Here is a 24,022-nt window from a genome sequence, read left to right on the forward strand (position 1 = left end):
CAAGAAGCAAAGCCAGCAGTGGGGATGCAGGTGGTATGCTGACGTCAAGTCTCACACACCCAAATACCTCTCTGCAGCTGCCACCACAACCTACATTTTTTGTGACTTACGTTCCATCCCTGCAGTACAGTTGACACCATTGCTATAAATTCTAAAAATCCAATCTTACTGAAACATAAACAGTCCCTTTTTCAGGACCCTGTCTTTCAAAATAATTGGTAAAAATCAAAATAACTTCAAAGATCTTCATTGTAAAGGGTTAAAACACTGTTTCCCATGCTTGTTCAATGAACCATAAACAATTAATGAACATGCACCAGTGGAACGGTCGTTAAGACACTAACAGCTTACAGACGGTAGGCAATTAGGGTCACGGTTATGAAAACGTAGGACAACAAAAGAGGCCTTTCTACTGACTCTGAAAAACACCAAAAGAAAGATGCCCAGGTCCTGCTCATCTGCCGTAACTGCCTTAGGCATGCTGCAAGGAGGCATGAGGGCTGCAAGGAAGCATGAGGACTGCAGATGTGGCCAGGGCAATAAATGCAATGTCCATACTGTGAGACGCCTAAGACAACACCTACAGGAGCAGGACGGACAGCCTGATCGTCCTCGCAGTGGCAGACCACGTGTAACAACACCTACACAGATCGGTACATCCGAACATCACACCTGCGGGACAGGTACAGGATGGCAGCAACAAATGCCCGAGTTACACCAGGAACGCACAATCCCTCCATCAGTGCTCAGACTGTCGCAATAGCTGAGCGAGGCTGGACTGAAGGTTGTAGGCCTGTTGTAAGGCAGGTTCTCACCAGACATCACTGGCAACACACATTGCCTATGGGCAAAAACCCACCATCGCTGGACCAGACAGGACTGGCAAAAAGTGCTCTTCACTGACGAGTCGCGGGTTTGTCTCACTAGGGGTGATGGTCGGATTCACGTTTATCGTCGAAGGAATGAGCGTTACACCGAGGCTTGTACTCTGGAGCGTGATCGATTTGGAGGTGGAGGGTCCGTCATGGTCTGGGGCGGTGTGTCACAGCATCAACGGACTGAGCTTGTTGTCATTGCAGGCAATCTCAACGCTGTGCGTTACAGGGAAGACATCCTCCTCCCTCATGTGGTACCCTTCCTGCAGGCTAATCCTGACATGACCCTCCAGCATGACAATGCCACCAGCCATACTGCTCGTTCTGTGCGTGATTTCCTGCAAGACAGGAATGTCCAGGCCATGGCCAGTGAAGAGCCCGGATCTCAATCCCATTGAGCACGTCTGGGACCTGTTGGATCGGAGGGTGAGGGCTAGGGCTAGGGCCATTCCACCAGAAATGTCCAGGCACTTGCAGGTGCCTTGGTYGAAGAGTGGGGTAACATCTCAAGGCAATAACTGTCAAATCTGGTGCAGTCCATGAGGAGGAGATGCACTGCAGTACTTAATCAAATCAAATTTATTTATATAGCCCTTCTTACATCAGCTGATATCTCAAAGTGCTGTACAGATGCAGCTGGTGGCCACACCAGCTACTGACAGTTACTTTTGATTTTGACCCCCCCTTTATTCAGGGACACATTATTCCATTTCTGTTAGTCACATGTCTGTGGAACTTGTTTATGTCTCAGTTGTTGAATCTTATGTTSATACAAATATTTACACATACATTTGCTGAAAATAAACGCACTTGACAGTGAGAGGACGTTTCTTTTTTTGCTGAGTTTATATAATTTGTTGGCCTATCCCTCTGTACTGGTACAGATCTACTACTCACACCACTCCTCTCAGGATCTCTCCTCTTTGACCCATCTTCCTTTACTTTCTTCACTGCCTCAGCATATGACAACTTTCTCACTACTCTAACCCTGGAAACCTCAACCTGCTTCTCTCACACGGGACATTTTTGATCCCCAGCCCCTGGGCACCCCTAAAATTAACACATACAGCTACTTTCCCAAAGGCTCGACACCTGTAACAACGTAATGTATTCGGCACAAAAGCTTGTATGCCATAACTTATATATCCTAACATCACTTTGTCGGGCAAAGACTCAACATCAACATTTAAAAAAAACAGACAACGARTTCTGTTTCAGCACTCACCCCACCCTGTTTCCGACGTACCAAACGGCGAGTATCACAAACACCGGTAATCTTCCCTTTCAGTTGGTCAACCAATGTTTTTCAATGGCAGGGACTGGGAGACTAGTCAGGATCGAGGCAAAGATMAACAGAGCAAAGTACAGAGAGATCCTTGATGAAAATCTGCTACAGAGTGCTCAGGACCKCAGACTGGGGTGAAGGTTCACCTTACAACAGGACAACGACCCTAAGCACACAGCCAAGACAACACAGGAGTCAAGTCTCTAAATGTCCTTGAGTTGCCCAGCCAGAGCCCGGACTTGAACCCGATCAAACATCTCTAGAGAGACCTGAATATAGCTGTGCAGCGACGCTCCCCATCCAACCTGACAGAGCTTGTGAAGGCCTGCAGAGAAGAATGGGAGAAACTCCCCAAATCCAGGTGTGCCAAGCTTGTAGCGTCATACCAAAGAAGACTCAAAGATGTAATTGCTGCCAAAGGTGCTTCAACAAAGTACTGAGTAAAGGGTCTGAATACTTATGTAAACGTGATATTTCAGTTGTTTATTTTAAATACATTTGCAAAAATMTCTAAAAACCTGTTATTGCTTTGTCATTATGGGGCAGTGTGTGTAGATTGAGGGGGGAAAAAACAATTTATTCAATTTTAGAATAAGGCTGTAATGTCAATAAAAAAAATTTTAAGTCAAGGGGTCTGAATACTTTTCGAATGCACTGTACATCTTCCGACTAGGCGGAGTCACCTCCTTGTATTTCTAAGATAAATAATCAGTCTCTGTTGCTGGACAGGAAAACTGGAGTTGTCCTCCTCTTGTTGTTCTCGTGTCCAGCCTGAGTCCGGAACCTTCCTGTTCCTCCGTGCCTTAGTTATTGGAGTACACATTCCTACAGTCGACTCCCTCCACTAGATAATACACTTCATGCACAAAGAGCTGAAACTTAACAATACTTTCATTCTCTAAGAATATAAAAGATCTATATATTCATAATAATAGTATTTAATGAATAAAACTATGGATATTAGACAGTGCTATAGAACAGTTATTAGAACCATCAGCTGTAACCCCAGACACATGGTTCCTATTCAACTCTCATGGATCATTCTGTACTCAGCCTTTGTACTTTACCTGTGCCCAAAACAATGCCACATCGATCATTCCAACTGACCCATAACACGATATACTACTATTAGGCTAATAACAGATTCAAACGGACTCAAGTCAAATAGTAGATTTCCTCCTATATATTTTATGGAGTCACTGAGCTATTTAATATCAAATCATAAAGTGCAAGATAATTCTGCCCATCACCTATCTTGTTAGAGTTGGGTGGTCAAGGAAGGTTCTGTTTGTGCCTTTGTTTGATGGCAGCACTATTTACTGGTGTTATGTGGTCAGATGAGCTGTGATGTTTAAATATGTTGTGGTGTGGGAGGGAGGGAAGTCCATATGGAGAGGAAGACAGTAAAATCAGATGCATTGTTTTATAAAGCGGAACCTTGTGTAGCCATGTGAACAATTCCAAAACAAAACCATGACAATAAAATACACAGTGTGTGATTATGTGAAAGGGGTGCACTGTTTTACAAAATATCAGAACAATTTCACCTCTGCAAGAGTCAACATCAAATCCACTGAAGTTCCTTGTGGACTTGCAGTGTCCAACAGAGGTGTTCTTTTGTTTACTAAGACAAGCACAAGTTAAGTAGACATTTACAAACTAAATCAAAGAGGATGTCAAGACTTAATCTACTAAGAAAAAATCCTAATAAGTCAGTTAATCAAATTTAAATAAAAAAACTCTTCAAACTCTTTTAAAAGATGAAACACCAGTTATGATTTCAAATTTTCAATCAAACATTTACATAAAGTAAGAATTTGTTCAAATCCAAATTTTATTGGTCACATACTCGTGTTTTAGCAGATGTAATTGCGGTGTAACGAAATGCCTGGTGTTTCTAGCTCCAACAGTGGCAGTTAACATCTAAACAATTCACAACAATACTCACAATGGACACAAATCCAAAGTAAAGAATGGAATTAAGAATATATAAATATTTGACGAGCAATGTCGGAGCGAATAACTAAGATACAGTGTAATATATAGAACACAGTATATACATATGAGATGAGTAAAACAAAATATGTAACATTATTAAAGTGACCAGTGTTCCATTATTAAAGTGGACAGTGATTTCAAGTCTATGTACAGTTGAAGTAGGAAGTTTACCTACTCAGATTGGAGTCATTAAAATCGTTTTTCAACACTCCAAGATTTGTTAACAAACTATAGTTTTGGCAAGAACGGTTAGGACATCTACTTTGTGCATGACACAAGTGATTTTTCCAACAATGTTTACAGAATTATTTCACTTATAATTGACTGCATCACAATTCCAGTGGGTCAGAAGTTTACATACACTAGTTGACTGTGCTTTAAACAGCTTGAAATGTAATAAAATTATGTCATGGCTTTAGAAGCTTCTGATACCTAATTGACATCCTTTGAGTCAATTGAGGTGTCCTGTGGATGTATTTCAAGGTCTACCTTCAAACTCAGTGCCTCTTTGCTTGACATCATGGGAAAATCTAAATAAATCAGCCAAGACCGCAGAAAAACAATTCTAGAGCTCCACAAGTCTGGTTCATCCTTGGGAACAATTCCAAACACCTGAAGGTACGACGTTCATCTTACAAACAATAGTACGCAAGTATAAACACCATGGACCACGCAGCCGTCATTACCGCTCAGGAAGGAGACGCGTTCAGTCTCCTAGAGATGAACGTACTTTGGTGCGAAAAGTGCAAATCATTCCCAGGATCAACAGCAAAGGACCTTGTGCAGACCTGGAGGAAACAGGTACAAAAGTATCTATATCCACAGTAAAAGACAGTCCTATATCGACATAACCTGAAAGGCCGCCAGCAAGGAAGAAAGCACTGCTCTTGAAACGCCATAAAAAAGCGGACTACGGTTTGCAACTGCACATGGGACAAAGATCATACTTTTGGAGAAATGTCCTCTGGTCTGATGAACAAAAAATAGAACTGTTTGGCCATAATGACCATCATTATGGTTGAGGAAAAACGGGGAGGCTTGCAAGCGAAGAACACCATCCCTACCGTGAAGCACGGGGGTGGCAGCATCATGCTGTGGCGGTGCTTTGCTGCAGGAGGGACTGGTGCACTTCACAAAATAGATGGCATCATGAGCAAGGAACACATGTGCGAAACTTATTGTGGGAAGCTTGTGGAAGTTGACCCAAGTTAAACAATTTAAAGGCAATGCTGCCAAATACTAATTGAGTGTATGTAAACTTCTGGCCCACTGGGAGTGTGATGAAAGAAATAAAAGCTGAATTAAATCTCTACTATTATTCTGACATTTCACATTCTTAAAATAAAGTGGTGATCCTAACTGACCAAAGACAGGGAATTTTTACTTGGATTAAATGTCAGGAATTGTGGAAAACTGAGTTTAAATGTATTTGGCTAAGGTGTATATAAACTTCCGACTTCAACCGTTTATAGGGCAGCAGCCTCTAAGGTGCTACTGATGGCTATTTAACAGTCTGATGGACTTGAGATAGAAGCTGTTTTTCAGTCTCTCGGTCCCAGCTTTGATGCACCTGTTCATACTGCTGTCAGTCATTACAAAGCGATATAAGCAGCATTAGATGTATCCACTTCAACCCTAACCAGGAGTAGTTCTGTGGGTCCTTTAATTTTTATATTTAACGAGGCAAGTCAGTTAAGAACTAATTCTTATTTGGCCAAACCCTAACGATGCTGGGCCAATTGTGCACCGGTTATGATACAGCCTGGAATCGAACCAGGGTTTGTAGTGATGCATCTAGCACTGAGATGCAGTGCCTTAGACGGCTGTGCCACTCGAGAGCCCTGGGTCCTATAGACAATTTGCTTCATGATAGAAATATTAGAACTTCAGTGGAATACCATTTTATCCCATTATAAAGAGTCTACATAAATATGTTAAAACTATAGTAGGGAAACTTCATAGCTTATAAGTAACTGACAARWTTTTTTAAAACAGCTAGCTTAGTCTAGCAGCCTGCAAGGTTATGGCCCCGCCAAGGCTGTATACCTTGGAATTATAACCAGACACGTTTCCTCCTTTTGTGCTTTCAATTCATGTCTGTGTAACTGTAAAAAATGTAAATATTATGGAAATACTCAACCCTTCCTTCTGAAATCCCCAGAATTATACAAGTGACGATGGCAGTACTGGAGTTAAATAATTAATCTATTAGGCTTATTGGTGACTGGCTGCTCAGGAAGCTATTATACAGTTGGTCACTTATATTCTTCTTCTTCATTCTTCTTCTTGCTTCCACCTCCAAAGATGGCCGCGATACCTGCAACAGCAAGGAATCCGAGGCCCACCATTGTGGCCATTCCCACAGCCTGACGAACCTGGGCAAAAAAGACTATGAATGACTGATTCAGAAACAGTATTACAGCATAGATGCTTTGAATGTATAACAACAAGTACACCAGTTACTCTACACTCACGTGTGTCTTGACTAAGTTGAGAATGTTATTACGTCTCACAAAATTACTCTACGCTGAGCACAGTACAACTAGCGTTGAGTACCAGTCCACTGTACCTACCTGTCGAGACTCAGCCTTCCCATATCTCAGATCTGTGACAAAGTGCTCACAGTTCCCCCTGAAGACACAGTAGGGCATCTCCTGGTTCACATAGGCCTGGGCTTCCCTCAGTATCTCACGTATGGGTCTGACCTATAATGATAATATAATAATAATCCTACATGCAATTTAGCAGATGCTTTTATCCTAAGCGAACTTGCATGCATACATTTTTATGAGGGTGGCCCCAGTAGGAATGAAAATCACTATCCTGGCATTGCAAGCACCATGCTCTATCAACTGAGCCACACAGGATCACACAGGCTGTGTCCCACATGGCACCTTATTCTCTACATAGTTCATTACTTTTGACCAGAGGCCCATGGGGTGCCATTTGGGACACAGCCCTACTGTACTTACTGCTACTGACCTGGTACTTCTCATCCAGCTGGTTGTTTACACACCACTGATCATGCCCCACCACGTCCCAGATCTCTTCCTTCTTCACCTTAGCCTTGTCACTGAGCACAGACATCATGCTGTTGGCCCTGGCCCCAGGTCCCTCGGCTGGGGAGCAAAGAGACATGGGTGAGGGAGAGGGAAAGTTCCAAGGGAGGGGGTGCACAGACAAGACATCATCAGTGTCAAAGTTGAGTTGAGTTGTATGTACTCTATATCTACAGTATATCAATTGTTGAGTACACTATATCAAGAGTATTACTCACAGGGTGGGGCCAGGTGAACAACAAAACCGTCACCAACATACAAAGCCCAGTGCTGGTAGTTCCCTCTGAATATCTCTATCAGATCCCCTGGCTCCGGCTTCTTATCATACTGTCAACAATTTTTTTTTAAATTATGAAACCATTAAGAATGATTTAGCAATCTGTGTATTGGCACATACAGGGATGTTGCTAGACACCATCTTGTTAAAGTGCCAAGTATGCATTTCTCAAAGGGAAAGTTCTCAGATCAGGGAACTATAAAAAGTTATTCAGTCATGACTCATGCATTGTACAAACAAAATGTAAATATGTTCCAAACAAACAGGTAAGACTACATAGAGACAGAGGACACAACATAAGGACTGGACTTTACTTACCAATGTTGGAGCCATGGTTACTGTTATTTCCTTTACACAGCTTTGATTTCCCTTTACTGAGCTTCGATCTCAATCCTTTAAGTCAAAACGAAAACAATGGGTTATGTTACAATGTTACCATAACACACGAGGTCACACAATATTAGGCATTCTATTGACAAATAAATTAGAAACTGGTTTCACTTTGTTTTGGTGTCTATAATAAAACATTATGCAACGAAATAGATAGCTTACGTAGCTAGATACGTTAACTGACCACAGACAGCACACAAGAGACAGTGTTTGCGTGCTGTCAAGAGTCATGGTATGACTTTCGACCCCAGTTAGCTACCTAGCTAGCTATTTGTAATCTTCCTCACAAGTATTTCTGTAAAGATAATCATTGAAATACATTTAAATTATTATACTTACAGTAAATTCGGTGTCGTGCCCTAGATGTTGCTTGCTTTCACCTCGAACACAGAAGTCAGCAGCAGACGTCAACGATCAGCTGACTCAAAAAAAGCAAACAAATCAGAGCGGCGTCTCTGTTGGAAGCGTGCGCGCTGACGTTGGTTTCGAAGTACTGTGTCCGGCCAGTAGATGGCAGTAAATATATTTTTTCTGCATTACCCTCCGTAAACATGATAGAATAATAAAATAAAGACTTCCGGTTTTGGAGCGCCCTTTTGATAATTTTCCTGAACATTACTTWAAAAATATCATAATATTTCAGGTGTACAGTTGGTTATTCGTAGCTTGTTACTAGGGGAGAGTTAATGTTCTATTTTCAGTTTGGGAAGTTGAACGATGTCTGGCTTTTTTGACGGAACTCTCCTGACAGTCACCATGCAGACCTCTCTCGCTCACTCACCGCAGAATGCATTTAGGTTTGTTGCTTATCATAGCTAGCTAGCCAGCCAGCCAGTAGTAGTAGCTACAGTAGCTACAGTATGTGGCTTATGCCCTACTGTACTAAAAAGTTATAAGGCTGTTATTATGCTAAGGGTATTGTGGAGAGATGTGGTCAGCATTTTTCAAGCATATTTATGAAATATTCTAGTCAGAGAATAGAAAAATTATACCAATTAGAATCACATTTGTTAGTTTATAGATTTTTTTGCAACTGTGAACTTTTATTGTGAGTGTGTGTGTTTTGTGTAGCCCCAAGGAGCTGTCCCAGGAGATCAAATCCTTCATCAGTGGCGTGGACCAGACCCAGGGTCGTAAACTCAGCGTCCGTGAGCATGCTTGCTGTGCTGTGCGTCTACTACGATCCGTGCCTGCCTGTCGCGGGGCGGTGCTTGAGCACCTAAGGGGCGTTTACAACGAGCACGTATCAGCCTTTCTTCACAATCTGGAGGCGGACGGCGAGGGCGACGGGGACTCCAACCTGGAGGWCGTCATCACGGAGGTCCATGGCGTCCTGTCAGAGTTCATCAGGCTCAACCCCCGAGCCTGGGCTCCCCTCGTTTCCACCTGGGCTGTAGACCTGCTGGGGCAGCTGAGCTCCAAGCATGCTGGTCGCAGGGCAGCTCCCCAATCATCCAGCCTCAATGAGCTGCTGCAGCTGTGGATGTCCTGTGCAGCTACCCGCTCCCTCATGGAGGCCTATACCCAGTGCCTGGCGGCCATGATAGCCTGGTGTCCTGATCAATGTGTGGACAGTCTRCTGGACACCTCTGTGCAGCACTCCCCCCACTTTGACTGGGTGGTGGCCCACATCGGATCCTCCTTCCCGGGCACCATCATTAGCCGCGTCCTGGCCTGTGGCCTTAAAGACTTCTGTTCCCACGGAACGGCTGACAAGGGTCAGGGAGACAAGAGCAACCGAGTGCCTAAGATCGGCTCTGTGGTGGGGATCCTGGGCCACCTGGCGGCGCGGCACTCTGACAGCATCCGGCGGGAGCTGCTGAGGATGTTCCAGGAGAGCCTCAGTCCCCCGACTATACCCCCCAGCTCTGGGTCCACCTCCTGGGAACACTCAGCCCAGCTCCGCCAAGGCGCAGTGCCCTTCCTCCTCCAGCTGGCGGCGCTGTCACCCTCTCTGCTGGGCGCCGTGTCTGCTGAGCTGGTGGAGTCTCTACGGCCTCCAGTCTTGCTCCAGCTCCAGGCTGTTCTACAGGGGCTTCCCAGGGACGAGCTGGACAACATGATGGGGCTGGTTGTTCACCTCATCGCCCAGAGCCCTGCTGGAGGGGCACGCATCCTCCGCTTCCTCGCTGACACGGCCACCCCCGCATCCGTCATTATCTCCGGCCCAATGCCTTCCCCTCASGAGGGGGTCCGGGAGGCCTGCGACCGTCTCCTCCAGATGCTCCTGCTGCACCTCCACAAGCTGGTCTACACCTGCTCAGAGGGGGACGATGGCTACTACAACCGCCCCCACTCTCCCTCCTCCCAGGCCCCCCGGGTAGTCCCCTTCCTGGAGGAGCTGCAGTCACACGTGGGAGAGCTGTGTGCCGAGACATTGAGGCTGGAGAGGAAGCGCCATCTCTGGCTGCACCAGCTGCTGTGTCTGCTGTCTGTGTACAGGGGCCCCAGTGTGGCCACGGAGGCCCTCTGTCAGCTGCTCACCCTGGCCCGGAACCCAGACCAGCTGGCCCTGGCCTGGCAGCTCCACACCCCGCTGTCCACCTGCCTGCCAGGCCTCATCCCTGCAGCAGTGACCCGCTGCGTGGCCCAGATCCACACACACACCCTGGGACCCAAGCAGCTCTGCCAGCTCCTCCTCAACCTGGCCTCCACKTTGCAGAGTGTACAGGAGGAGGAGAGGAGGGGTCCTGGAGGCATGGGAGGAGAAGGAGGTGCGAGACCTCAGTCATCCATGGCAGCYCAGGTTGGAGCAGCGGTCTCGGGACACCTCCATGATTTCTGCCCTCTGCTCCTCCACGGTGACCCGGCGGTATCCCACGCTGCCGTGTGGCTCCTGTCCCGCAGCCTCCTCCCCCGTGCCGCCCTGCCTTCCCACCTGCTGCTCGTCTGTCGGGCCGCCGTCACACACTTCTTCCTGGCGCTGCGGAGGAGAGTACAGGCAGGGAAGGGGAGAGACGGAGGGCAGGGAGGAGAGGCGGTGAACTGTTCGGTGCTCCTCCTGTCCCATCTGGCAGGTTACTCCCCTCTAACCCTCAAATGTGTCCTGCTGCAGCTGGTGGAGGGAGCTCTACATAAAGGAAACACTGACCTGTTCGGAGGGCAGAGCGAGGACATTGGAGGGGACACCCCCATCTCCCCGTCCTTGGCCCCTGACCGGGGGGGCTCCCTGCTGGACATCAACTGCAGGTTCGGCACTACGGTCAACTTCTCTGGCAGTGTGTGGTCTGTGTTCCATGCTGGGGTGATAGGGAAGGGTCTGAAGCAGCACAGCGCTACGCCTCACCCCGACGCCGCCAGTGTCATACAGAACGTCCAGACTCTGCTGGCTGTCACCGTCCAGTGCTGCAGCGCTCCATCTGGGAATGGTGGCAACAGTGGCGGCGCCCGACACCAATCCTCTGTCGTTCCCGACGAGCTGCCGCCCATCAACGCTGAGGCGGCCAAAATGATGGCGGTGACGCTGGTGGAGTATATCTGCCCCGACGTGGCCAACGGGGAACTGTCATGGCCACCAGAGGAACACGCCCGCACCACTGTAGAACGCGACATACACATCCGCCGCTGCTTCGAGGCCCACCCTGTCCTCTTCCCTTTACTCCATGTTGTGGCTGCCGGGCGTCCTGCTCTCTGTTACTGTTCTGCGGTGCTCCGGGGCCTGCTGGCTACTCTGCTAGCCCACTGGGAGGCTTCGAGGGAGCCTTTGGCAGTAGACTCCCCCTGGCACCTCCAGGCCTCCTGCATGCTGGTGTCATGTATGGGCGAGGGCCAGCTGCTGCCCCCCGTGCTGGGCAACGTCCACGAGGCCTTCCCCTACCTGATGCCCTTCGAGGTGAGGCTTCTCCTCCTGGCTGTGTGGGAGTACGTGAGGGGCAATGGCCCCATGCCACAGAAGTTTGTCTTCAGTGCCGAGAAGGGCCTGTTCTGCCGGGATTTCGCACGGGACGGGGACGTGGCAAGATACGTAGCGCCCATCCACAGTGTCCTGCATAAGAACATTGACCGGCTGGGGCATCTATGCTGGCGTTTCCAGCTCTGAACAAGGGAAGGAGAGAACTGAAGGAGGGATGGATAAAGAGGGTGTAAGAAGTAGGACGCTTGGAATTGATTGTGAAAGATGAGGAAGGTGTGGTTATAGGTCATTGTGGAGATGTTGCTTTGCCGTTTTCTAAGTTATTTTTTTCTCTAACTCATCTAATTCTGTATGCACTCTGAAGCATACAGTGCCTTCAGAAAGTATTCATACCCCTTGACTTTTTCCACATTTTGTTGTGTTACAATGTGAGATATTAAAATTGATGTAATTGTCAACGGTCTACACAAAATACTCTTTAATGTTAGTGGTGGAAAAAGTACTCAATTGTCATACTTGAGTAAAAGTAAAGATACCTTAGTAAAGTCTAAATGTATTTGGTTTTAAATATACTTAAGTATCAAAAGTAAATMGAATTGTTAAAATGTACTTAAGTATCAAAAGTAAAAGTTTAAACCATTTAAAATTCCTTATATTAAGCAAACCAGACGTCACAATTATTTAAAAAAAAATTACGTATAGCCAGGGGCACACTCCAACACTCAGACATAATTTACAAATGAAGCATTTGTGTTTAGTGAGTCCACCAGATCAGAGGCAGTAGGGATTTTCATGTCAAAATATAATGAGTACTTTTGGGTGTCAGGGAAAATGTATGGAGTAAAAAGTACATTATTTTCTTTAGCAATGTAGTGAAGTAAAGGTTATATAAATAGTAAAGTACAGATACCCCCAAAAAGTAGTAGTACTTTAAAGTATTTTTACTTAAGTACTTTATGCCACTGTGTAATGTCAAAGTGGAGGAAAAATTATAATATTTCTAAGAATGAAACACTAATATATCTTGATTGGATAAGTATTCAACCCCCTGAATCAATAGGTGTTAGAATCAACTTTGGCAGCGATTACTGCTGAGTCTTTCTGGGTAAGTCTCTAAGAGCTTTGCACATCTGGATTGTACAATATTTGCACATTATTATTTTTAAAGCATATCCATAACATGATGCAGCCACCACCATGCTTTAAAATACAAAGAGTGGTATTCAGTGATGTGTTGGATTTGCCCCAAACATAATGCTTTGCATTCAGGACATGAAATTATTTTTTTTGCATTTTTTTTGCAGTTTTACTTTAGTGCCTTATTGCAAACAGGATGCATATTCTGTACAGGCTTCCTTCTTTTCACTCTGCCAATTAGGTTAGCATTGTGGAGTAACTACAATGTTGATACATGTCGTGGTAATTTCCTGTATTACTAAATGATAAGAGTTTACAAACCACACACAAGTCAGAGTTATATTTTAAACTCCATCTTTAATTATATGAGCTTCACCATAGCCCTTTGACTCTCAGATCAATTCAGTGTCTATAAATGAATTCTCTGAGAGTGCTTACAAAACAATTCTTAGTATCTTTTATAGCCAAGATACACCCCTCTCAACTCACATGACGAACCACAMATCCTAGGAACATTACAAAGAAAGACTTTTACTTGAGAGAGGAGTATCCCATAGCCAGATAGCATTAGCTATAAATTATCTTTCAGTTTGGTCTCTAAGACGAGGTTCTAATRTCATTCTTGGTACTTCTTAGTACCAAAACATTACCTCATCCAATGGCATATATCAATTGTCAATTCTAGAGACTCCCATCTCAAATACACCCCCTCTTCTCCCCACTCCTGGAGAAGCTCACTAAGGGGAGTGAACCTCTAGGTCATATACTATGAAAGATAAGTTCAACATCAGAGGGGTGGTATAATGGTTCCAGACACTGCCATACTCCTCCCCCCCAATGGGAAAATGAGGGAGTGACTGGAGTACAGACATAGTGGAGCCCTTCACATGGTTTCACAGATATATTCACCTATGAAAGATAATGTTCAAACCTGACTTCTCCCTTTCTGATATTCTGCATATTACCAGATATGTAAAAGACAAGCCTGACCTCTCCCCTCTCTGGGCCCCAAGTGACTTTTCCCTAGAGGAGAAAGGAAAATGCAACTGCCAACAGTATAGTCCAAAAGAAGACATTCTAATGACAAGTATAAAATAAATAAAACATCTTATTTATCTATGTTACCTAACTAATTCTGATTCAGCTACGACATACATCCTCAGTTCTCTTATCACAGCCATTCAACTCTAACTGTTTTAAAGTCAGCATTGGCCTTGTTAAATCACTGAGTGGTTTCTTTCTTCTCCGGCAACTGAGTTAGGAAGGACGCCAGTCTTTGTAGTGACAGGGTGTATTGATACACCATCCAAAGTGTAATTAATAACTTACTTCACCATGCTCAAAGGGATATTCAATGTCTGTTTTTTTTTACCCATCTACCAATAGGTGCCCTTCTTTTCAAGGCATTAGAAAACGTCCCAGTTCTTTGTGGTTGAATCTGTTTGAAATTCACTGCTCGACTGAGGGACCTCACAGATAATTGTATGTGTACAAAAAAAAAACATGTTAAACACTATTATTGCACATCGAGTGAGTCCATGCAACTTATTATTTGAGTTGTTTAGCACATTTTTGGTCCTGAACTTATTTAGGCTTGCCTTAACAATGGGGTTGAATACTTACTGACTCAAAATATTTCAGCTTTTTATTTATTATTAATTTGTAAAAATGTCCCCAAAAATTATTTCACTTTAACATTGTGCAGTATTGTGTGTAGACCAGGGACCCTAAATCTAAATTGAATCCATTTTATATTCATGCTAACACAACAAAATGTGGAAAAAGTGAAGGGGTGTGAATACTTTCTGAAGACACCTTAGTTCACCAAATGCTGAGAATGTTACATCTACTGTTTATCTCTCCTGTTTTGTATCATTTTCTAGACTGAATAGGATTTTGTATCTAGCTGTTACTGTAGAGGGATAAAAACATATAGTATACAATAAATAACCAGAAAAAGAGATCTGAGCACATTTTTATTTCAAATATTTGGCCTTTGAACTTGGCTAAGTTTCTACTTTCTGCAGGTCTGTGTCCTTGATTTTTCTAAACTGACAAAGAAATATATTTATATATTTTTTGGAAAGGTACATTGATTATATTATAATTTTACACCAACAAACACATCCCACAGGTACATCATGAGGTATCACTCAAATATGCTGTATGTGATTACAAACAGGACAATTTGTTTGAACCACCATACTGTGTAGATGTTTCACAAAGTGTTTTTATATTGGTAGAGCCCGTAAGTGTGTTTGTCCCTGAAGGGAAATTCAACAAGCACAGTGCAACCAGAGTAGTACAAATAAATCCGTGGATTGCTCCAGAACTGACTACCAATTCAAGCTGATGTGTCCGTGTCTGAGAGGATAAATAAATACAAGGAGCGAGATAAACCGCGTGGACACATTCCAGAAGACTAAAATAGTTTCGAATCTAATTGCCTATGATAATRATAAATATTGAACAGAATCCACCAATATCGAATGAGGTCCTACATATTTAAAGACTCCAAAAACTCACTCAGCTTTTTCTCCGCGGTCTTTGTTAGTTCAATGTGAAACGGGGCTGGGCCAAGGTTGGAACTAAACCAAGATGGCCGCCTTCATAGTAAGGTAAGACAAACAATTCGGCGGTTAAATATGCATTTAGCTAGCTATTGATTTCGAGAAATATTTCGCATGTATGGTGATCCAGGGACTTTCGCTCGCCATATCTCGACCAGTCCACTCTCGGGTATCTTTTTACTGTCTCTAGTTAGTAGCAGTCATAGGAAGAATCTCGATCCCCCTTGAATTGAATTAAGTTAGCGGCTTGAGAGCCCTCTATGCAGCTAAGTTAACATTTCAAAATCTCTAATTATATAATTTTCTACATACGTATAACTAACTCGATCGGTTAAGTGTCATAACACGTGCGTGTCCTAGTTGTATTACGACGAGGATTTAGCAAGTTGGGTTATGGTTTTGGCTAGGTAAGTTCTAGCGTTAATGATTCATTATACACGTTTAGATGAGCTTAATAATCAACATGATTTGGAAACCGCAGCAGCCTATCAGCAAGTGGCAATTGTATCAACCTTTGAGGATGCATAACTAGGTTAAAGTCCATTGTAGTGTAAATTCCCACATGCATTTCACCGTCTAGGCCAGTATTTTCCCAACTCCGGTCCTTGAGTACCAACAACAGCACACTTTTGTTGTAGCCCCGGACAAAAACGCATGATTCAAGCGCTTGATGATTAGTTGACAAATATAATCAGTTATGATTGTCTGGAGCCACAGCATAAATATGTACTGTTGGGGATACTCGAGAAGCGACGTTTAACACCGGTCTAGGCATTTGACTTGTCAGCATCATTATCTATCACTAACTTTGCAGAACTTAATGCAGTGTTTCTTAACCCTGGTCCTCGAGTAGCCCCAACAGTACACATTTGTATTTTAACCATGGACAAGCACACCTGATTCAACTTGCCAACTAATCATCAAGCCCTTAATGAGCTGAATGAGGTGTGTTTGTTCAGGGCTACAACAAAAATGTGTACTGTTGGGGGTACTCGAGGACCAGGGTTGGTAAACAATGGCATAATGTATGTAGTATTTCATTCTCCTCTTAACCTTTGCTTTCCATTTCCTGTTTCTCTCTTCTGCCCTCTCAGGATGGGGCCTCTGTTAGTGTTGTGGCAGTCTGTCTTCCTCAGTGGGACCTGGGCYGTGGACCGGGGAAACTTCAAAACCTGTGACCAGAGTGCCTTCTGCAAGTAAGTCCTGGATCATACACAGCTACACCACTTAGCACCTTGATGAAACACAATTAATGAAAGTAGACTACGTATTTATACTGAACAAAAATATAAACACATCTAAAGTGTTGGTCCCATGTTTCATGAGCTGAAATAAAAGGTTCCATATGCGCAAACGTATTTCTCTAATACAAATTTGTGAGCATTTCTCCTTTGCCAAGATAACCAATACACCTGACAGGTGGGGCATATCAAGAAGCTGATTAAACAGCATGGTCATTACACAGGTACACCTTGTGCTGGAGACAATAAAGGGCCACTAAAATGTTCAGTTTTGTCAAACAATACAATGCCACAGATGTCTCAAGTTGAGGGTATGTACACTTGGCATGCTGACTGCAGGAATGGCCACCAGAACTGTTGCCAGAGAATTGAATGTTAATTTCTCTACCATAAGCTGCCTCCAATGTCATGTTAGAGAATTTTCCAGTACGTCCAACTGGTCTCACAACTGCGGACCACGTCTAGCCACGCCTGCCCAGGACATCTACATCTGTCTTCTTCACCTGCGGGATCTTCTGAGACCAGGCACCTGGAAAGCTGATAAAACTGTGGGTTTGCACAACCAAAGAATTTCCGCACAAATTGTCAGAAATCGTCTCAGGGAAGCTCATCTTCATGCTTCATCTTCAAGCAGGGTCTTAACCTGACTGCAGTGCGGCGTCATAACCGACTTCGTGGGAAAATGCTCACCTTTGATGGCAACTGGCACGCTGGAATAGTGTGCTCTARGCAGATTAATCCCAGTTTCAACTGTACTGGACTGATGGCCGACAGAGTGTATGACTTTGTGTGAGCGAGCAATTTGCTGATGTCAACGTTATGAAGAGTGCACCGTGGTTGTGGGGTTATGGCCAGAAATAAGCTATGGACAATGAACACGATTGCATTGTATCGATGGCAATTTGAATGCACAGAGATACCGTGACGAGATCCAGAGGCCCATTGTCATGCCATTCATCGGCTGCCGTCACCAAATGTTTCAGCATGCAAATGCACAGCCCCATGTCGCAAGGATCTGTACACAATTCCTGGAGGCTGAAAATGTCCCAGTTCTTCCATGGCTTGCATATTCACTCACCAGACATGTAACCCATTTAAGTGTGTTTGGTATGCTCTGGATCGACGCGTATAATAGCGTGTTGCAGTTCCCACCGATATCCAGCAACTTCGCACAGCCATTGAAGAGGAGTGGGGCAACATGCCACAATCAACAGCCTGATCAACTCTATGCGAAGGAGATGTCACGCTGCATGAGCAAATGGTGGTCACATCAGATACTGAGTTATAAAAAAAAATCTTGGCGCCTTCCTTTTTTAAGGTATCTGTGACCAACAGATGCATATGTGAATTCCCAGTCATGTGACATCCATAGATTAGGGTGTAATTTATTTCAGTTGGCTGATTTCCTTATGAACTGTAACTCAGTAAAATCTTAGAAATTGTTGCATGTTGCGTTTTTTAATATTTTAGTTCAGTATGTGACTGACGGTAATGCGTAAGCCCACAACAAGTCTATCCTCACTTATGATCCAGAATGTTCACAATATGTACTTCTACATGCAAATAGAACATGTTTATCAGGGTTTGTGTTTGTGSACTCAGGCGTCAGCGAGCGTTGAAGCCTGGCCAGTCCCCGTACAGAGCCCTGCTGGAGACCCTGGAGCTCACCAACACCAAACTCACACTGCAGCTCATCAATGACAACAACAAGGTCTGTTACACTCGCACTTTAATCGACAGATGTAATATGATGTTATTATATGTCCATACATGTATTAACAGGTGTGCTTGAAACCCCTATGGGATCTGGTCTCATGTTTTTATTTTTTTTACCCCTCCCTCTCCCCCCGCAGGTGCGTCTGCTGCTGGAGCTCTATCGTCTCCAGGGCAACATGACCAGGGTGAAGATAAATGAGTTGAAGCCACTGAAGCCTCGCTTTGAGGTCCCCGACGTGCTCATCAACGACCCTCCTACAGAGCCGTAAGTCTCAGAGAGCCATCTGCAGTAGTGGGTGGGTGATGGGTGACACTGAGCCATGTGGATTTTATTTTTAATTATTTTATCTTTATTTTATCAGGGAGCCATACTGAGACCAAGGTCTCTTTTACAGATGAGCACTGAATTACAGAACATGCATACATCACTATAAATGCAAGTGGAAAGAACAACATGGTCATAAAAAAKCACACATTCATCAATGACAAGGTCCTCAATCAGCCGTCTGAATTGCCCTAGAGGCACCAAAACATCCCATTTAAGAACATTTTGAAGACTGTTCCACAAATAAGGTGCAAGAAAGGTAAATCAGCTTTTAGTTAACTCAGTAGAGACCAAAGGAGTTTCCAGAGTTAACCGTCGCTGTGAACTGGTGTGTTCTCTAAAATGTTGTAAAGATGTTAGGTACAGTGGGACTTCTTGTAAAAGGGCTTAATAAATGAAAAAAGCAATGTATCAACCTACGTGACATCAGAGGGCCAACCAACTTTCTGGTAGAGAGTGCAGTGATGAGCACTTAAATTGTCACCCGTAGTCAAGCGCAGTGCGCTATGATAAACTGCATCTAACGGCTTTAATGAAGTGGCAGCTGCGTTCATATAGATGTCGCCATAGTCTAGGACCGATAGGAACATCGACTGAATAATCTGCTTTCTACTATTTAACGAGAGGCAGGACCTATTTCTATAGAAGAAGCCCATTTTTATTCTCAGCTTCTGAACTAACTCATCAATATGCTTTTTAAAATACAGCTTTATCTATCCAAATGCCCAGATATTTGTAAGCAGGGACACAATCAATATGATCGTAATGCAATGAAGGCAGCCTGGTCAACCATGGGGTCAATAGCATACACAACAGTATCATCGGCATACAAGTGCAGGTTAGTTTTTTACGGACCAGTCGATATTCTTAATGTAAACCGTAAAAGTACCTAGAATCGACCCTTGCGGGACACCTTTCGTAGTATCCAGGAAACCTGATTTAACATCATCAGTAGATACACATTGAGTTCTTTATGTCAAGTAACTTTTAAACCAGTTACATGCAACCTGGTCTAGGACAATTTGAGGAAAGCCTCCAAATTAGTAGTGAGTGATCAACAGTATTGAAAGCCTTTGACAGGTCAATGAAGAGGGCTGCACAATATTTCCTTTTATCCATAGTTAACCACATTTATATCCACCTTTGTGAAYGGGGAGTACATGGGCTGCCTTCCAAACCTTGGGGATAGTACCAGATACAATCATCCAGGTAAAAAATATGGGTTAATGATTCAGCAATCAGGGGGGCGGAGAGCTGAAGTAAAAATGGATCAAGCATCTCAGCCCCAGTGGATTTTACATATCTTAAGCAAGGCATCTAGCACATCACAGATAGTAAATTGTTGAAATGAAAACAAAGATTCACTAGAAGTTGACGGATTAACCGTTGAGTCAGCTAGAGCCTGGCAGAGGGAAGAGCAGTCGATTGACTGGCCAGAGTCAATTAAACCACCGCTTAAAGCCTGCTGAGATAAAATGATGATTAAAAGCACAAAATGATGATTAAAAGCACTTCTTCCATTCTTCGCAGTTATTCTGCCTGAGTCAGACAATGTGCATAGGCAGGGAAGAGGAGGAATTTGTACGCTTTAGTGCATTTCCTGTTTTCCAAAATTGGAAGAATCACCAGCAGAGATGGAGCTTAAAAAGTAGCTTGATTTAGCTTCTTAATCAAGATAGTACATGGGTTTCTCAATTGTCTGAAAGATTGCCCGTCCACTACAGAGTCAGTTTGCCATGCTTTGGCCCAGGCCTGATTTCTCATCTGAATGAGCCCAGATAGATCTAACCTTTGGTTTTCTTCAGCGTTATCTTGGACTCTGAATTGTTTTAAAGGGGCGTGTGTAACTGCCAGAGGAATGGATATGGAGGAGAAATGTTCTCGAGCCAACTCGGTGTCAGGAATACAGGAAATGGTGGCTAAAGCAGAGTAGAACATGTCATGTAAAAACCCTTGAGGAGAAATGGGGAGAATTAATGAATTGGTTAGGACAGAGACCAGCAAGGGAGTTCAAATGAAATATAGTTAGTGTAGGCTAGTGGAGGATGCAGTGAAACACTACCTGAGGGCATGCAGTAGATGAATGACCTGGCTTTCAGGAAGGGGTGTAGATTTGTTGATAATGTTATAGCCACCAGCACCAAGAGAGAATGCATCTGTATGAATAGACAGCGGAGACAAGATGGCACAGAATAATGTAATCTCTAAATGATTTGTGTATTGATTCCACCCATTTTCTCTCACATCTCTCTCCTTCCTCAGTCTGTCTCTCCTGTCGCAGGATGAGAATGGGGTGGTTCTGTCTTTGGGGGCAGACTCTCAGTGGCTGATCGTCAGTGCTAAACCGTTCCGATTGGACATCATGGAGGGACGGGAGGTTCTTCTGTCACTTAACTCCCGTGGTCTGCTGGCCTTCGAGCACCTCCGGATCCGCAAGGATACGTAAGTGACAGCAATACGCCCACATATCCCGCCACAATGCAAGTTTGTATTTATGTTCTCACAGTATACATGTTTCTTTGTTTTTCTTGCTTTTTCACTGCTTGGTATTCTGTTAATCCATTAAATKATTTTCCTCCATTCTCTCCTGTTCTGTTCAATGTCTCAGCATCTCCTATAAGATAAAAAAACAAAGTATATAGCGCGTGGGAAAATATCAAGTGGGTATTCTCTAGGTAAATTCCTTCAGCTTTGTAGGTTTGTATTTGTCTGTGCTGAGTATGGAGTCGAGTGTAAAAGTTTAGATAGACCTCCAAAAATGACATGCCCAAATGGCTCATGGATGTGGTGACTTGGCTTGGTAGCTTTTTCTTAAATCATTTCCTGTCTAGGCATGTAAACCAGTTCTAAGCTCTCTACCTGTCTTCAGAGGAGATGTTCACAAGCCTTTTTCCTCCCATACTTCTCTTTTGACTTCAAACATCTTCAGGATACAGCCATTTCACCACACTGTTGACCCAACAGTCATGTTATACAGTGCCTTTGGAAAGTTTTCAGACCCCTTGACTTTATCCATGTTTTGTTACGCTACAGCCTTATTCTAAAATGGATGAAATAGATTGAGGATTTGAATCTACACACAATACCCCATAATGCCAAAGCGTGAACAGGTTTTATGAATGTTTGCAAATGTATAGAAAACTGAAATATCCCATTTATGTAAGTATTCAGACCCTTTGCTATGAGACTRGAAATTGAGCTCCGGTGCCTTCTGTTTCCATTCATCATCCTTGATGTTTCTACAACTTGATTGGAGTCCACCTGTGGTAAATTCAATTGATTGGACATGWTTTGGAAGACACACACTTGTCTATGTAAGGTCCCACAGTTGACAGTGCATGTCAGAGCAAAAATAATGCCATGAGGTCGAAGGAATTGTACGTAGAGCTCCGAGACAGGATTGTGTCGAGGCACACATCTGGGGAAGGGTACCAAAAAATGTCTGCGGCATTGAAGGTTCCCAAGAACACAGTGGTGTCCGTCATTCTTAAATGGAAGAAGTTTGGAACCACCAAGACACTTCCTAGAGCTGGCTGAACTGAGCAATCGGGGGAGAAGGGCCTTGGTCAGGGAGGTGACCAACAACCCGATGGTCTCTCTGACAGAGCTCCAGAGTTCCTCTGTGGAGATGGGAGAAACTTCCAGAAGGACAACCATCTCTGCAGCACTCCACCAATCAGGCCTTTATGGTAGAGTGGCCAGACGGAAGCTACTCCTCAGTAACAAGGCACATGACAGCCTGCATGGCGTTTGCCAAAAGGCACTTAAAAACTCTGACCATGAGAAACAAGATTGAACTCTTTGGCCTGAATGCCAAGCGTCACATCTGGAGGAAACCTGGCACCATCATTACAGTGAAGCATGGTGGTGGCAGCATCCTGCTGTGGGGATGGTTTTCAGTGGCAGGGACTGGGAGACCAGTCAGGATCGAGGCAAAGATGAACAGAGCAAAGTACAGAGCGATCCTTGATAAATCTGCTACAGAGCGCTCAGGACCACAGACTGGGGTGAAGGTTCACCTTACAACAGGACAACAACCCTAAGCACACAGCCAAGACAACACAGGAGTGACTTCGGGACAAGTCTCTGAATGTCCTAGTGTGGCCCAGCCAGWGCCCGGACTTGAACCCGATCGAACATCTCTGGAGAGACGTGAAAATAGCTGCTGCAACGCTCCCCATCCAACCTGGCAGAAAGTGAGAYGTTCTGCAGAGAAGAATAGGAGAAACTCCCTAAATCCAGGTGTGCCAAGCTTGTAACGTCATACTCGAGGCTGTAATCGCCAAAGGTACTTCCGCAAAGTACTGCGTAAAGGGTCTGAATACTTATGTAAATGTAAATTCAGCAAAAAAAGAAACGMCCCTTTTTCAGGACCCTGTCTTTCAAAGWTAATTGGTAAAAATCAAAATAACTTCAAAGATCTTCATTGTAAAGGGTTTAAACACMGTTTCCCATGCTTGTTCAATGAACCATAAACAATTAATGAACATGCACCWGTGGAARGGTCGTTAAGACACTAACAGCTTACAGACGGTAGGCAATTAGGGTCACGGTTATGAAAACGTAGGACACAAAAGAGGCCTTTCTACTGACTCTGAAAAACACCAAAAGAAANGTTTCCCATGCTTGTTCAATGAACCATAAACAATTAATGAACATGCACCTGTGGAATGGTCGTTAAGACACTAACAGCTTACAGACGGTAGGCAATTAGGGTCACGGTTATGAAAACGTAGGACACAAAAGAGGCCTTTCTACTGACTCTGAAAAACACCAAAAGAAATATGCCCAGGGTCCCTGCTCATCTGCGTGAATGTGCCTTAGGCATGTTGCAAGGAGGCATGAGGACTGCAGATGTGGCCAGGGCAATAAATTGAAATGTCCGTACTGTGAGATGCCTAAGACGGCGCTACAGGGAGACAGGACGGACAGCTGATCATCCTCGCAGTGGCAGACCATGTGTAACAACACCTGTACAGGATCTGTACATCTGAACATCACACCTGCCGGACAGGTACAGGATGGTAAAACAACTGACCGAGTTACACCAAGAATGTACACCAAGAATGCACAATCCCTACATCAGTGCTCAGACTGTCCGCAATAGGCTGAGAGGGGCTGGACTGCAGGCTTGTAGGCCTGTTGTATGGTAGGTCCTCACCAGACATCACAGGCAACAACGTCGCCTATGGGCACAAACCCAACGTCGCTGGACAGGAGTGGCAGAAAGTGCTCTTCACTGACGAGTCGCGGTTTTGTCTCACCAGGGGTGATGGTCGGATTCGCGTTTATTGTC

General features: G+C 44.2%; 3 protein-coding genes across 5 annotated transcripts in view; 2 read left to right on the forward strand and 1 right to left on the reverse strand.

Annotated features, from left to right (window-relative positions):
• Positions 1–5,841: 5,841 nt before the first annotated feature.
• On the reverse strand, positions 5,842–8,313 carry LOC111965938 (phospholipase A and acyltransferase 3). The gene is made up of 6 exons (XM_023990369.2): positions 8,224–8,313; positions 7,813–7,887; positions 7,436–7,544; positions 7,141–7,277; positions 6,732–6,863; positions 5,842–6,533 (listed from the first exon to the last, which is right to left on the reverse strand). The coding sequence occupies exons 2-6, from the start codon at positions 7,825–7,827 to the stop codon at positions 6,414–6,416; spliced, it is 513 nt and encodes a 170-aa protein (XP_023846137.1). The 5' UTR covers positions 7,828–7,887; positions 8,224–8,313; the 3' UTR covers positions 5,842–6,413.
• Positions 8,314–8,503: 190 nt separating this feature from the next.
• On the forward strand, positions 8,504–12,016 carry LOC111965935 (integrator complex subunit 5-like). Its single transcript, XM_023990364.2, has 2 exons — positions 8,504–8,681; positions 8,956–12,016. Exons 1-2 carry the CDS (start codon positions 8,602–8,604, stop codon positions 11,921–11,923), a joined length of 3,048 nt encoding a protein of 1,015 aa, XP_023846132.1. The 5' UTR covers positions 8,504–8,601; the 3' UTR covers positions 11,924–12,016.
• Positions 12,017–15,388: 3,372 nt separating this feature from the next.
• The window catches only part of ganabb (glucosidase II alpha subunit b), a 27,054-nt gene continuing 18,420 nt past the window's right edge, over positions 15,389–24,022 (forward strand). The window contains exons 1-5 of one of the 3 annotated variants that reach the window (XM_023990370.2): positions 15,389–15,492; positions 16,539–16,640; positions 18,288–18,396; positions 18,539–18,666; positions 20,989–21,168. In XM_023990370.2, the coding sequence (XP_023846138.1) occupies positions 15,473–15,492; positions 16,539–16,640; positions 18,288–18,396; positions 18,539–18,666; positions 20,989–21,168 (539 nt within the window). In that variant the 5' untranslated portion in view covers positions 15,389–15,472. Of the gene's footprint in view, positions 15,493–15,777; positions 15,852–16,369; positions 16,390–16,538; positions 16,641–18,287; positions 18,397–18,538; positions 18,667–20,988; positions 21,169–24,022 lie in introns of those variants that run through there. The other 2 variants (XM_023990371.2, XM_070444284.1) reach the window with 2 other exon arrangements.

This window comes from Salvelinus sp. IW2-2015, linkage group LG6.2 (assembly GCF_002910315.2).
Source record: "Salvelinus sp. IW2-2015 linkage group LG6.2, ASM291031v2, whole genome shotgun sequence".
Classification (NCBI taxonomy): domain Eukaryota; kingdom Metazoa; phylum Chordata; class Actinopteri; order Salmoniformes; family Salmonidae; genus Salvelinus; species Salvelinus sp. IW2-2015.

Excerpts from the sequence above, each read along its gene's own strand:
- LOC111965938 (XM_023990369.2), bottom strand. Across the intron at positions 6,864-7,140 it reads AGCTGGATGAGAAGTACCAG|GTCAGACCCATACGTGAGAT; the intron begins GTCAGTAGCAGT and ends TTATCATTATAG. Across the intron at positions 6,534-6,731 it reads GGAAGGCTGAGTCTCGACAG|GTTCGTCAGGCTGTGGGAAT; the intron begins GTAGGTACAGTG and ends TTTTTTGCCCAG.